The following is a 15,576-nucleotide window of genomic DNA, read 5'->3' on the forward strand; positions in this document are numbered from 1 at the left end:
GATTGAGGGTGATTTAGCGGTTTGGATCAGAAATTGGCTAGCTGTAAAAAGACAAAGGGTGGTGGTTGATGGGAAATGTTCACCCTGGAGTTCAGTTACTAGTGGTGTACCGCAAGGATCTGTTTTGGGGCCACTGCTGTTTGTCATTTTTATAAATGACCTGGATGAGGACGTAGAAGGATGGGTTAGTAAATTTGCGGATGACGCTAAAGTCGGTGGTGTTGTGGATAGTGCGGAAGGATGTTGCAGGTTACAGAGGGACATAGATAAGCTGCAGAGCTGGGCTGAGAGGTGGCAAATGCAGTTTAATGCGGAAAAGTGGGAGGTGATTCACTTTGGAAGGAGTAACAGGAATACGGAGTACTGGGCTAATGGTAAGATTCTTGGTAGTGTGGATGAGCAGAGAGATCTTGGTGTCCATGTGCATAGATCCCTGAAAGTTACCACCCAGGTTGATAGCGTTGTTAAGAAGGCGTACAGTATGTTAGGTTTTATTGGTAGAGGGATTGAGTTTCGGAGCCATGAGGTCACGTTGCAGCTGTACAAAACTCTGGTGCGGCCGCACTTGGAGTATTGCATACAGTTCTGGTCACCGCATTATAGGAAGGATGTGGAAGCATTGGAAAGGGTGCAAAGGAGATTTACCAGAATGTTGCCTGGTATGGAGGGAAGGTCTTATGAGGAAAGGCTGAGGGACTTGAGGTTGTTTTCGTTAGAGAGAAGAAGGTTAAGAGGTGACTTAATAGAGACATACAAGATGATCAGAGGATTAGATAGGGTGGACAGCGAGGGTCTTTTTCCTCGGATGGTGATGGCTAGCATGAGGGGACATAGCTTTAAATTGAGGGGTAATAGATATAGGACAGATGTCAGAGGTAGGTTCTTTACTCAGAGAGTAGTAAGGGCGTGGAATGCCCTGCCTGCAACAGTAGTAGACTCGCCAACTTTAAGGGCATTTAAATGGTCATTGGATAAACATATGGATGATAATGGAATAGTGTAGGTTAGATGGGCTTCAGATTGTTGCGCCGACCTGTGAAACCATCGAGGGCCGAAGGGCCTGTACTACGCTGTAATGTTCTATGTTCTATGTACAACACAGGAATTTGGCAGTATTCAAAAGATATATATGTAAACACCAAGAACATAGCAAATAACTGATGAGTGAGGGCACAGGTGGACACATAACGAACGATATCTCTATTATAGTGGAAAACTGGCTTAAAGAGGTGCAAAAGATAGCAGCCTAACATCTTTGGATTTACATTTTTCAGGCAGAATACAGCAAGGTACCAAAAAGGTGGGGGTATGATATTAACGGTTAAAGAATGTTCAAACCATCATGGATTTTTGTTTATTTTTCTCATTTTTGCTTTGGGTGAGCTGAAGTTAAGAATCAAACTTCAAACAGCAGTTTGTTCTAAAAAAGAAAATTAACAAAGTGATATTTGCATTTGGGAAGTGGCCTGGAAAGATAATTGAAGATTAATTATTGTTCTAAGAATACTGCAGATGTTTCAGGCCCTGGAGATGTTAGGTTCCAGGACTGGCAGCTAGTTGGATGTTGCATTGGTCATTCAGGGCACTGGCCAGCCAGAGGGAAATGCTGAAAGAGGGAACTTGTAGATTAAATAGATTTTGACTGGGTTTTCAGGACAGAAGGGTGTATTCTCAGAAGCTACTGGACTGGGTAGCGGTGTCTGAGTTTTACTGTCTCTAGTTTTACATACAGTTAAAAGGGTTATTGAATGCTTGAGTAGAGAATCCTAGGTTACAATAAATAAGTGCATATTTCTTGGAGCCAGCTGGAAGCTGTGTGCATGACTGATGCCTTTGGAATTTAAGCAAATTATAATCCCACGTGGCCTGTAAAACAACTTTCAAGGATCCTGTTAAAACCTGGTACTCATCGCTCAAACAATTATCAAACTGTTGCAAATTGCTACTCTTTTTTTCTTTCTAAATTATCCCTTATTGATGTCTGTCTGAGAGAGAATGGAGGTTATAATCAATGAAGATTGGGTTTAAATCATAGACATTAATTAGATTACCTCATTGCTTAGCTTTGCACTATTAAAGTTAGAGTATTAATAATAAATTATTAATTTCTGATTAAGTTATAAACTTGGTGCCTTGGTGTTTTCTTAAAAGTCTGTTTAGGAACAACTGTGAAATTTTGAGGGTCAAATGTTTTCATTTCATTGTGATGTGAATCCAATGTTAGCAGGCTTGATTTCATCTGGCTCGTTACCCCTGTGCCATAACCAGAATCAGTTACTGCTAGATGAGTGATATACTAAATTGAGCATCAAATGAGGCAATATAGGTTGATCTCAAATGAAAAATAAGGACACACACTGAGATGCAAGGTGTATGAGATACAAATCATATGCCTTGTATCAACAGATGAACATAATTATTTTAGACAGTGGATTTTGCACGAGTCAAAATTGAAGTTAAATGCATAAAAGAATGTCTTTACAGAAAGGAGTTAGTTAAGGTAATTTTAAAAAGTAGGTTACATCAGTGCAAAGGTTTTAGCTTGAAACTTCCAAACCAGAATTGTTAGGTTAGAACTGTGAAGAGGTTATTCGAAGATTAGAAAGTGCAAGCTCAGTTTTGTGACCATCAAGGGAGACAGTACCAACTCTCAAGATTAGGAATTGAAAAAAACAGTTAAATTAAACCACAGAAATGACAGAGAACCAAAATATCTCCCTGGTGTTCGAGTACTGTGAGGTAAGGCTACTGGGATTGACGGGATTATATCTTTACTGGGTGTTTCAGAATCGTTCAAAATTATACATCAATAGCTAGGCACAGACAGCACAGTGCCTCACAGCGCCAAGGACCCGGGTTCAATTCCAGTCTCGGGGGACTGTGTGTGGAGTTTGCACATTCTCCCTGTGTCTGTGTGGGTTTCCTCTGGGTGCTCAGATTTTCTCCCACAGTCCAAAGATGCGCAAGTCAGGTAGACTCGCCATGCTAAATTGCCCATAGTGTCCAGTGATGTGTAGGTTGGGTGGATTAGCCAATGGAAATGCAAGATTACAGGATAGGGTAAGGAGGTAAATCTGGGTGGAATGCTCTTCAGAGAGTCGGTTTGAAGCTGTTGGGCTGAATGTGCTGTTTCCATACTGGAGGCATTCTATGATTCCGTAGGCTTATTCTATCTTTTTTATGAGATAAACCTCTGTTTTACAGTAAAATCAGTTCTCTAGTATTATGAAAAATCATCTTGTTGAATAAACATTAAAAAAAATCTATCAAGCCAGACTTCAGTCTGGACTCAGAACTGTTCAGTGTTACCAGCACCTGGGATTATAACGATACTGCTTGGTGTGCATTTTCAACTCACAAATCGTGAAGACAATTCAAGGAGCAAACACCTGAGTAGGTTTCTAAGTGCAGATGCAAAACAGCTTCAATAAACAGGGTATTCAATTACTCAATTATCAACTGGAATTTGAAACAGTTTAAAAGGCCCAGAGGTCACAACATTCTTAAACAATATACAGAACATTTTTAGCTAGCATATAACAAGCCCAATAAGACAGGGTGCAATTCTCAATTTGGTCTCAGGAAATGAAGTTGGACAATTGGATGAAGCAGCAGTGGGTGTCCAGTTTGCAGATAATGATTATAATAGAGTTAAATTTAGCATTATTATTCAATGGGACAAAGACAGAACAAGAGAAACAGTTCTAAGTTAGAGGAAGGGAAGTGTTACAAAGACATGATCAGGCAAAAATGAACTGATGCAGCTACGAGAAGGAAAGTCAACAGCAAATTCAGTCCACCAAATTTGCTCCCCCCTTCCATGAGATCATGGCTAATCTGGTAATCCTCAAATCCACTTCCCTGCTGCATTCCCATACCGTTACTTCCCTTACTGATTAAAAATCCCTCTCTCTCATCCTGGAATATACTTCATGATACAGCCTCTACAGGCTTCTGTGGTAAAGAATTCCAGAGATTGGCTACCTGTAAAAAAAATTCTTCCCCATCTCAATCTGAGAGGTGACCTCTGGTCTTAGACTTTCCCCATCTACCATGTCAAATCCCTGAAGAACTTTGTAAGTTTCAGTATGGTCACCACTTATTCTTTTAACTCCAACGAACACAAGTCCAATGGAGTCAATTCGTTATCATAAGGAAAGCCTTTATACTCAGGGTTAACCTGGTGAATCTTCTCTGGATTGTCTCCATTAGTACAATGAATACTTTTGGTGCCCTAAGGAAACACAATATTTAGCTGTGGACTAATAAGTGCCTTGTCATGTTTATGCAGGGCCTTCCTATTTTTAGACTCCATTCCCTTTGAAATATAGGCCAACAGTTTACTTGCCTTCCCTATTACCTGCTAAACTTGGATATTAGCCTTTTTGGCCGCCTTTGAGGACCCCCCCAAATCCCTCCAACATGCAACTTTCAGCAGTTTTCCCCCCTTTTAAATAATATTCAGCCCTCCTTTTCTTCCTGGCGAAGGCAAAACCTCACATCTTCCCACAATATATTCCATCGAAGTTTCTGCACACTCACTTAACCCGTCTACAATCCCTCGGTAAACTGTGTGTCATCTTCACTACTCGCCTTCCGACTTACTTTTGCGTCACTGCAAACTTGACAATTGTACATTCACTTCTGTCATTCAATCCGTTGACATAAATTGTATCCAACTGTGGCCGCAGCACTAACCCCCGTGGCACTCCATTCATTATAGACTGCCAGCCTGAAAATGTCCCCTTTACCAAACTCTGTCTTCTATTAGTTAAACAAACAATTATCTATGCTAAATATACTACCCCTAACACCATGGGCTTGAGAGAGATTTGGCCTACATTCATTGAAATTTAAAAGAATGAGAGGCGATCATTTTTGGAAGATTACCACAGCGCATCTACTGCCTCAATTGCTACTCCCTTCAAAATCCTAGGATACAACCCATCAGGTCCCGGGCATTTATCCACCTTTAGTCCTATTAGTTTCCAGAGTAATTTTTCCTCTAGTGATAGAAATTGTGTTTATATCCTTGAATATTTAGTTCCTAGCTTTGATCTCTTTGTAATCATATCTCCGTAATGGCAATTAGATTGAAAGCATTATCCTCTATTTGTGCCTTTTCATTTATTTTGTTCTGAATACTATGAACATTACAATTGAGCCATTACTTCTGTCTTTTTACCATTTCTCCCCACTGAATCGATTTACTTCTGTTTTATGCTTGTACACTCTGATCTTTCTCCATTATCAAAATAATTGCCCTGCAATGCTTCCATATCTTTTTGCTTTGTAAGCCAAGTATCCCCCTGCTGAACCCTTCCTCACTTCTAATTAGTTTAAATCCCTCTCGAAGCCTATTCATTTTTATTTCTCATGATCTTATCACTATTCCATAAATTTAAATAGTGATAGCAGTCTGTAATAGAAAATAGGCGAGAAGTCAGAAAGAGAGAGAGAAATTGAGAGGACATTTTCAGATTATTAAATAAGCAGAGCTGTTTCCTATACCTTGTTCAAAAGTAGTCTTAGAAGAGTTGTCCAAAAAATGGGAGATACTCAGTCTTGGTCTTGTGAAATGGGGCAACTTAAAGTGTGTACATAAGAACATCTTTACTAATGCATGACAGACAGGAGTTCCATTTGAGACTACAGGAGACAAAGTATCAAGAATGTAGAAAATGCTACTACAATAATGGCGGAAGCAGATAACATTGCTGCACTTCAAGTGAGGTTTAATGTTGCAGGATGGACATGGAATAGAGCTCTACAGGAGCTGAGTTGAAAGATCTGATTGGAGATTAGGAGGCTCAAATGGAAAATGAACATAACTACAGATTCAGCTGGACTGAGTGCATTTTCAAGAAAAGACCATAAATATCAATAAAGAAGTTTTAAAGCTGTAGCCAATGCTAAGCAACAGAAACAGAAAAAAATCTTCCCTTGGAAGAACTAAATGAAATATTTTCAATGTCAGAACCATAGCTGATGTTTCATTACTGTTAAAGTTGTACATTTCTCAATTTTGGTTTGGAGCGGTGAACTGCGAGTTGTTAGCTAAGAATAGCTTGTGGATTTTGAAACAGCTTGTGGTAAAAGGAAAAGAACAGACTAAACAAGCTTTGTTTGTTTGAGGGTGTAGACCTGGAGGCTAGTTCATGGTTAAAACAGTTCCAACAGACACAGCAACCTCAGGAAGAGCACTGTGCAAAAGTAGGCCATTAAGGAGGTCAGCATCTAGGAATTGGTTCCAGCAAGTCTGGAACCAATGCTGTGTTCATGCAGATGGTAGTCGTTGAATGGTAATTAAGCCATCGGGAAGACACTCAGTTGAAACTGGGTTTTCAGAGTAGACGGGCTTGGCAAATGACAAGGCAGCACGCAAATTTGAAAGCTCCCTGCCTAATCTGTTACACTACATTTTGGAAGTGCAATTAGTAGAAAACAGAGTGACAAGTATTGCTGCCTTTTGTCTGGGTGGACTGAGAAGGTGACACCGATTGGCAGTTCCAGAAAAACAACAAAGAATTATACATCCACGCCTGCAAAACAGCACTTCATGAAAGGTAATCAAGTAATCTAGCTAGTTTGGTTATTTTATTTATCCCGTGTTAATTGTCTGCCTTTGTGCGAATGGGGTGTGGAAACAAATTTTCTGAGTTCAAAGTACAGGCATTGATGCATTTACAGTGTTTAGTTTTCCCTCTGCTAAAGTTATTGTGCATTTGATAAATAGGTAAGTCTTTTGTTAAAGATGCAAAACTGGTGTTTGGAAGCTAATTATTCACAAAGTCTGGGATTTATTCACAAAGTCTGGTTAAGAACGAAAGGAATGATTATTGAGGGTCTTTGATAGTTTAATTTTACTATGATTTGAATACAGAGATGGAAAGAGGCTAATTTAGTTTAGCAGTCTGTCTCAGTGTCATGACGCAATGCACTAAAAGGTTCAATGAAATCAAAGGCAAAGGCAAATCACATGTACATTAACAATATGCAAACTGATCATCAGGGATATGCAGGCATCTAGAGTTGACATTACGATCAGATCCACCCTGATCTTATTGAATTGGCAGAGCAAGCTTAAAGGGTCAAATGGACCAATCTTATAGAATTGTAAAATCAGTTTCGGAATTTTTCTGTTCCCTTTCACTATTTTTGCTGTCACTATCTGCTGACCAAAGGTGGACAAGCACCTTACGTCCCTTTGTCATCAAAGTCGCCACGTTGACTGTTAGATTTTCTCTTTTAAAATGTTGTGTTGCAAGTTCCTACAGCATGAGTGCAAACTTGCAAAGCAGGTAACCAGAGGATGGATTTAAATGCCAGACATTGTCAGTATACATTTATAATAAAATTTTCATCTCATGTTGAAGCAAATATATAGCTATATGTCCCTAACCTGTAAAATTCACATTTTCCTGCCATTCCATTGTTGTTAGGTACAAGCCAACCACCATCAGCAAGCTGCATTCCATTTCCGGTTTTAACCAGTTCTTCACTGAAGAATTCTCGACTGTTGATCTGAAATGATTCTGCATTTTCTGCTCGTACCTTCAAAGTACCTCTGCTGACTCCATAAATGTACAGCTGGGGAAAAGATGATAGTTCAATTATTAATCCATTTGATGTATTCTCATTGCTGAATTGTTTCTTGGTTCTATTTCTTTTGGCGGGAAAATTGGGAGGAAATGGCAAATACGATTTAAACCAAGCACTTACTTTCACTTCTCAAAACATTATCAATTGGTTTAGGTCCCTCTGATCAGAGTACCACACTGGCCTTGGTATAAATTCTAAAATGCTCTGCTGCTAGCCCACTGCTCTACCACTTACATTCTAAACTCAAAATCAAGTCAAACCAGCTGTGCCCAAGTTACAAGCATGGGCCATGTGGCAATCTGGTCCAAAGAGTACAACACAACTGAGTTTTATTTTCTTCTGAGAAGACAATTAGATGTTTGTCACTCTGAAATTCAACCTTCAATGACATTAGTAATTTGGGTATTTTTGAAGACAGCTACACTGTCAAAGCAAATCAACCCTGGTTGAAGTGTTGCCACGGGGAATCCATCTAACTAGCAGTTTAGAACAAAGAAAATTACAGCACAGAAACAGGCCCTTCGGCCCTCCCAGCCTGCGCCGATCCAGACCCTCTATCTAAACCCGTCGCCTATTTTCCAAGATAACAAGGTGCAGAGCTGGATGAACACAGCAGGCCCTGAAGGAGGGTCTAGGCCCGAAACGTCAGCCTTCCTGCTCCTCTGATGCTGCTTGGCCTGCTGTGTTCATCCAGCTCTACACCTTGTTATCTCAGATTCTCCAGCACCTGCAGTTCCTACTGTCTCTGGCCTATTTTCCAAGGATCTGTATCCCTCTGCTCCCTGCCCATTCATGTATCTGTCTAGATACATCTTAAATGACGCTATCGTGCCCGCCTCTACCACCTCCGCTGGCAACGTGTTCCAGGCACTCACCATCCTCTGCGTAACGAACTTTCCACGCATATCTCCCATCAACTTTTCCCCTCTCACCTTGAAATCGTGACCCCTAGTAATTGAGTCCCCCACTCTGGGAAAAAGCTTCTTGCTATCCACCCTGTCTATACCTCTCATGATTTTGTAGACCTCAATTAGGTCCCCCCTCAACCTCTGTCTTTCTAATGTAGATAATCCTAATCTACTCAACCTCTCTTCATAGCTAGCGCCCTCCATACCAGGCAACATCCTGGTGAACCTCCTCTGCGCCCTCTCCAAAGCATTCACATCCTTTTGGCAATGTGGCGACCAGAACTGTATGTAGTATTCCAAATGTGGTCGAACCAAAGTCCTATACAACTGTAACATGACCTGCCAACTCTTGTACTCGATACCCTGTCCGATGAATGAAAGCATGCCGTATTGCCTTCTTGACCACTCTAGCCACCTGCATTGCCACCTTCAGGGTAGAATGGACCTGAACACCCAGAACTCTCTCTGTGCATCAATTTTCCCCAGGGCTTTTTCATTTACCTTTATAGTTTGCTCTTGAATTGGATCTTCCAAAATGCATCACCTCGCATTTGCCTGGATTGAACTCCATCTGCCATTTCTCCGCCCAACTCTCCAATCTATCTATATTCTGCTGCATTCTCCGACAGTCCCCTTCATGATCTGCTACTCCACCAATCTTAGTGTCACCTGCAAACTTGCTAACCAGACCATCTGTACCTTCCTCCAGATCATTTATGTATATCACAAACAACAGTGGTCCCAACACGGATCCCTGTGGAACACCACTGGTCACAGTTCTCCATTTTGAGAAACTCCCTTCCACTACAACTCTGTCTCCTGTTGCCCAGCCAGTTCTCTATCCATCTAGCTAGTACACCCTGGACCCCATGCGACTTCACTTTCTCCATCAGCCTACCATGGGGAACCTTATCAAACACCTTACTGAAGTCCATGTATATGACATCTACAGCCCTTCCCTCCTCTATCAAATTTGTCACTTCCTCAAAGAATTCTATCAAGTTGGTAAGACATGACCTTCCCTGCACAAAACCATAACAAGATAAGGTTTCCTCTATTCCAGGTACTAATTATTGGAAACCTCAAATAGGGCTGGAGGTATTTGCTCAGTGCAATTTGATGCTTAAAAAAAAAGGTATATCAAAGCTATCTGTGGGATAATAGCAATCTCTTTCAAATCATTGCTTGCTGTGTATCTCAAATCATGAATAGGCAACTTGTGAAACTAACCATTTCAGTGTTACTATGCAATGAGTGGATTCTATCAGATAGCTCATCCCTTGGGATGTTTGCAACAGGAAGATTATCTATACACAGCAGGTCACAATTGTAAACCACATAAGTGTCAAACAATAGATGTGATTTTGAGGTTGATGAACAATCCTTAGTGTACTATGAATTATGCTAGCAACTAATTTAAAATTAAAATAATTTAAAACAATTTGTTAGGCTTGCAACATGGCTCACTTACTTGTAAGAAGCTCCATATGTTCAAATACAGGGCCCTGTCCTCTAGAAATAGAAACTACGTGCTCAGACCTTACCTAAATTCATAAAAGCCTGGGGGACAACTCTACTCAGGTGCATTGCCCCATGACAACAACTCAACCAATCGAATTCTATTTTTGAATATGAAGAAAAGCTTGGGGGATAACTGTTCCCTGGTGAATTGTCCATGGCAATACCTTGACCAGAATCTACTTGCCAACCAACCTAAGGCAGAATGACACAGCAGACTCTGGAAGCTGATTGGCCTACTGCTTTTCTCATGTTATATGTCGTTGTAAATCATTCTAATTTAACATTGATGTTCTTGTATCTGTTCTGAAGAGTGCAAGCTGAAAAGCTTCAATAGTACTTTTTTTTCAACTATATTCAAGTTCTGTATTAACAACTGAATAAACAAATAATTGGAAAAACATGTTGAAAATGTTCTAACTAAATCCAATTTCAACAATTTTATGCCTTTCCATTAAAGTTTCCTCAACTAAGTCCTCACAAAGAGTCTACAAGCTGCTGCTGCATGTTTATAAAGCTGTCCAGTTATGAGAATCAGTAGATGGCATGCAAGATGGCTCTTAGTGAATCATCCTCAGCCCCAGAGGAAACTTTTTTTGTATCTACCCCACCTGAGAATTTTCTAAGTGCCAATGAAATCACTTCACACTTCTAAACTCTAAATAGTACAGGACTAATCCCTGGAATTAGCCTGGTGAGTCTCCACTTCATTCTCTACATGGAAAGTATGTCCTCTCTTCTGTGGGCGTTGAAAATAGCACATAATTCTCCATGTGCAGCCTCACCAACATTCCACAGAATTAATAAAAGAAAACTTGTATTCAAATCTTTTGCTAAAGGCCAATCGACTATTTGCCTTCCTGATTGCTTGCTACACTTGCATGTTAGTTTTCAGGTGACTTATGAACAAAGACACCTCAGTTCTTTTGGACCTAATTCTTTCCAATCTCTCATGTTTAAGAAATACTCTGCACCGAATTCCATCTAGCAAAGGGGAAAACCATATACTTTTTTCACATTAGATTCCATCTGTCTGTCAACTGTTGACCAGTCAACTTATATTCAAAATATTCTTGAAGTCTCTCCACATCATCCTCACAACACATTCTCACTTCACTCTGCCATCTTCAAACTTGTAAAATTACACAGGGTCTCCAAATCTAAATCATTGGGATAGACTGAACAGCCGGGGTCCAAGCACTGATCCTTGTAGTACCTACAGTATTAAAGTCCCATCTCCAAGCAACATTCCCTTCAGTGCCATTTACCATTGCAAGCATGAAGAACGGAACTTATCTTTTAATGATACAAAAGTATGAACAATGGGATACAGAATAAGCAGCAAAGGAATACATTGAAGGGAAAAGAGATAAGCAAAACACCTGTGCAAAATGTCACCACTTTCAATATGAAGTCAATCAGCAATCAATGCAAAAAGTAGAATGTTAGGATACAGAGTGCATGTTCGCACATATGATGCTTGGAATTTGTAATGTAAAGTCAGAACAGTTCAATCATTCAGTAGAGTCTTGGCCACCACAAGAGGATATGTGTATTTGATCCAGATGCAAAGGAACTACAAAAAAAGAGCCCCTATGTTTTACTATATTGCATTGTATTGAATGTGAATTCAGACCACTACTTGGCAGTTTAGTCAGGCCAAAGCAGCAGAATATTATGATGACACGTGTGCTCCATGGGGGAGTAAAAATACACTATTCTATGATGGGGAATAATTCTGAGAAAGATTTCTCTAGAAGCCAATTTCTGGTAAAGCATCTGGTCTTCAATAAATTATCTTTTGGCAAAGTTGTCTGGAAGATAAATAATGGAATAGCAAAGCATCAATAAGACTATTTACAGGAGTAAGTACATTGCCAGTGTAACTCTGGAACAAACTGGCCACAGAACAAGGAGCATCTCTCTCCAGCTCACTACCTTTGAAATATGGTGCACTGGCTTAGAGTTTAAATCTCTTGTAAATAGAAGGACTCCTCTCAGGGAGTTGGTTTGAGAGAAGTGGGTGCGCGCGCAAGCAAGAGCGCGAGCGAAAACAACAGCAAGAGTGCGAGCAAACCAATAGAATTCTGAACTGTTGCTCATTTTGTCTGTATTGCACTAGGAGTTTACCACCATAGGATGGGTGGAAGAGATCCGAAGGGAAAACCTTACTGTAAGCAGGTGGAAGGCCCAACTAACTTTACGCAAATCTTCTAAGCAGTACTTTAACCAAGTGGCTAATTCCCCAGATTTTGTTAGATATCTGCCTTGAGTTTGAAGTGTAAGTCAAAGGAATGTAGAAGGAAATTTGAGTTAGGAAGTTCAGTTTCAAAAGTAGTAATTGAATTTACTTTAATATATTTTACATAACTGCCCATTTAGGGCAGAGTGTACTTATACTTATGAGTATTCAAATTGATTTTCATTTAATGAAATTATTTTTATTTAAATGCTAAAGCTTTTAGCTTCATTATTACTGCAAATATCCAGTGTTTTTGAATTCTTAAGGAAAAAAGGCTACTGGTCTCTACTGAGATCATAACAGTATAGATGCATGAATAAAAGACTTTATTAATTGCAATAATATGTCAAACAAGCAGAGTCAGCTGACTCAAGTGCAGTTGAGTGTTGCGCGGTCCAATGAACTGCAATATCAGAAAACACGTTTTAGTTAGAAAGAGTGCTCCATGACCTAGTATAATATCTTTTTGTGTGATGAGTACAAAAAAAAAATGACATTCAGGAGTATAAGTAAATTGTTAACTACACAAAATGAATTTCTTTAGGAACTTAAATCAGTTTGTACCTGCTCTTCTGTGAAAGAAGTTGGAACTTTCCCTTCAACTGCTGAGTGCAGGGTTAGTCTTGTTCCACCAGAACTTTTAATCCTGTACAAACTCCCTGGCTGTGGACGAATAACTTGCTTTTGCTTCTTTATTAACCTCATTTCCTGCAGCTCCCTTGCACATCCCCAATTCTGAACAATCCTAGAGATATCTGCAAACAAAAAACAAAAAAGAAAATAGGTATTTGCAGTAAGGTCAGAAAAGGCTCATTGCAGTCACCCTGCCTATGCAGCATTAATAATCTTACAACAAGATAGCTGACAGGTCCAGCAACATTTCCCTCTTTTACAATTAAAAAAGTCCCAATAATTTGAAGCTCACACACTTTGTGAAATAAGCTATTTTACCACATCTGAATTAAACTGCAAAACAAAACCTTAAAATTGTGTATGACCCAATATCTTTGCCTTCTTCCTTTTCCAATTTCAATCCTTTGTCTACTTTAATCTTTACAAGATGGAGAATGTTTAGAAAATCAGTCTCTTCGATGAACAAAAAGGTAGTTTTGCAGGCTACTTGTCTTGAGACAAAATCCCAGCACAGTTGCATTGATTTTGCTTTATACTTACAGAAAAAAACTCAAGCAGTAGTGAGCTGCCTTCTTGAACCACTGCAGTTCATTTAGCATAGGTAGACCCACAATGTTGTTGGGGAGGGAGTTCAAGGATTTTGACCTAGCACCAGTGAAGGAATGGTGATACATTTCCAAGTCAGGATGGTGAATGTCTCAGAGGATAACTTGCAGGTGGTAATGTTCCCACGAATCTGTGGAAGTTCTGAGGAAGGGTCAATGGACCCAAAACTTTAACTCTGATTTTTCTTCACAGATGCTGCCAGACCTGCTAAGCTTTTCCAGCAACTTCTGTTTTTGTATCTGTGGCCCTTGCCCTTCTCAATGGCACTGGCTGTAGTTTAGAAGGACTAAGGACACTTGATGAATTCTGAAGTGCATTTTGCAAATGGTACACACAACTGCTACTGCTTTGCCAGTGGTGGAAAGAACGAATGAGTGTGATTGGGGTGGAAAGTGAGGACCAGGGAACGCTATCATTGTTGTGGGAGGGGAGGTAAGGGACAAGGTCAGAAGTGCGGGAAATGGGTTGGACACAGCTGAGTGCCCTATCAACCAGAGTGGCAGGGAATCCTCAGTTGAGGTGGTGTACCTTTGAGGCCCCACTGAAGAAGGTGATATCATCAGAACAGATGTGACAAAGATGGAGAAAATGGGAGAATGGGATGGAATCTTTACAGGAAGCAGAGTGTGAGGATATATAGTCAAGGTAACTGGGAGTTGATGAGCTTATAATGGATAATCAGGGGACAGTATTAATAGTGAATTTCAACTACAGTAATAATTTATACATCACTAAAAATGTTCTATACTACCAAGCAATTATTCATGTATCTTAAATCACTGTAAAAGTATAAAAACACAGAATTTTTTTTAGTCAATATACAACAATCCCAATGAGAAGGTGCAGCTTTGGACTGAAATTAGTCAAGTGAAAGGAGTAGGAGAGCAATAGCCTTCATCTTGCTATAGAAAGTTGATCAAACTCTACCACGTTAATTATTTCTGTTTATGATTCTTTATGTTTAGTGGGGAATAATCACTTCAGTGTATGGTAGGACCCGAAAACTCTTCTTCCTACAATTTTCAGGATTTTAAATTCCAAGTGTGTATTGTCTAATCAACATTTCCCATTAACCCTTTTTCAGAAGGCCTGAGCTGTCAATCAAGTCCATTCATTTTTAGCTTTTCAACATAGTGATAAACAAGTGACAGAGACATATTACCCTAAATTAAGTAATTAACACAACAAGAGAGACAAATAATACCTTCAGCAGCAGCTTTAAGTTCTTCTGAAGTATCAGACACTGACTGGAGTTCGTCTTGAACATTGCTAACTAGTACTGAATCATCTTTTAATATGCCATCATCTTGCAAAAGTTTATTGGGATTCATTGTCGTCGCTGAAATCCCAATTTCAGCTGGGACTGAAGAATTGGTAATGTTCACATTATCTTGGCTTTCCATTTGACTTGATTTTGGAACAGTTTTGAATGGTGGGACAAAAACCTTTGCTGGCTTTGATGGAGTATGTCCACTGCTGTTCTTCTTAATGTAATTACTTGAGTATCTTTGGAATGGAGGTTTGAATACTGCTTGTTGTCCTTTCAGTGAACTGACTTCATGTTGAAGGCACAAACTGCGCTGAATTGAGTTTTCTTGGACTGGGAACGTGACATTGGGAGAAATTGACTGCTGATGAATTCTGTTTGAAACACTGTTACAATATACATGTTAAAATGTTAGAACAAATATGCAAGGTTTCCTTTGAAAGGAAATCAAATTTCTGCTAGGATGACTATCTCTATTAAACACTTTTTAAAAAAATCTGAGTTTCTAGGAAGTATTCTCTAGCATAGAGCCTTTGAACACCTAAACAGGATCCCAAGTTTAAATTTCAGATTCAACTAGAATTTTACATATGAACATCGACGGTACATTTTGCTTCTGTTACTTAGGAATGAACTTGAGATTCCTTACTGAATGCTTTGGTCAAATATGCCCATTAGAAAATCAACTAAGTAGTAACAAGAAGGGGTTTTGCAGAAAAATAAGTATACCAGCTATTCCAATTTTGAAGAGAGTGATGAAGTTAACATGACAGTATAGCTACTAACAAAGAAATGTCTAC

General features: G+C 39.5%; 1 protein-coding gene across 3 annotated transcripts in view; it reads right to left on the reverse strand.

Moving 5' to 3' along the window:
- The window catches only part of brca2 (BRCA2 DNA repair associated), a 111,611-nt gene that overhangs the window by 46,088 nt on the left and 49,947 nt on the right, over positions 1 to 15,576 (reverse strand). For all 3 annotated transcript variants that reach the window (XM_048598205.1, XM_048598206.1, XM_048598207.1), the window contains 3 exons: positions 14,714 to 15,162; positions 12,835 to 13,025; positions 7,403 to 7,590 (listed from right to left, as the gene is read on the reverse strand). In XM_048598205.1, the coding sequence (XP_048454162.1) occupies positions 7,403 to 7,590; positions 12,835 to 13,025; positions 14,714 to 15,162 (828 nt within the window). The remainder of the gene's footprint in view (positions 1 to 7,402; positions 7,591 to 12,834; positions 13,026 to 14,713; positions 15,163 to 15,576) is intronic.

This window comes from Rhincodon typus, chromosome 6 (genome assembly GCF_021869965.1).
Source record: "Rhincodon typus isolate 14 chromosome 6, sRhiTyp1.1, whole genome shotgun sequence".
In the NCBI taxonomy this organism is placed as follows: Eukaryota; Metazoa; Chordata; class Chondrichthyes; order Orectolobiformes; family Rhincodontidae; genus Rhincodon; species Rhincodon typus.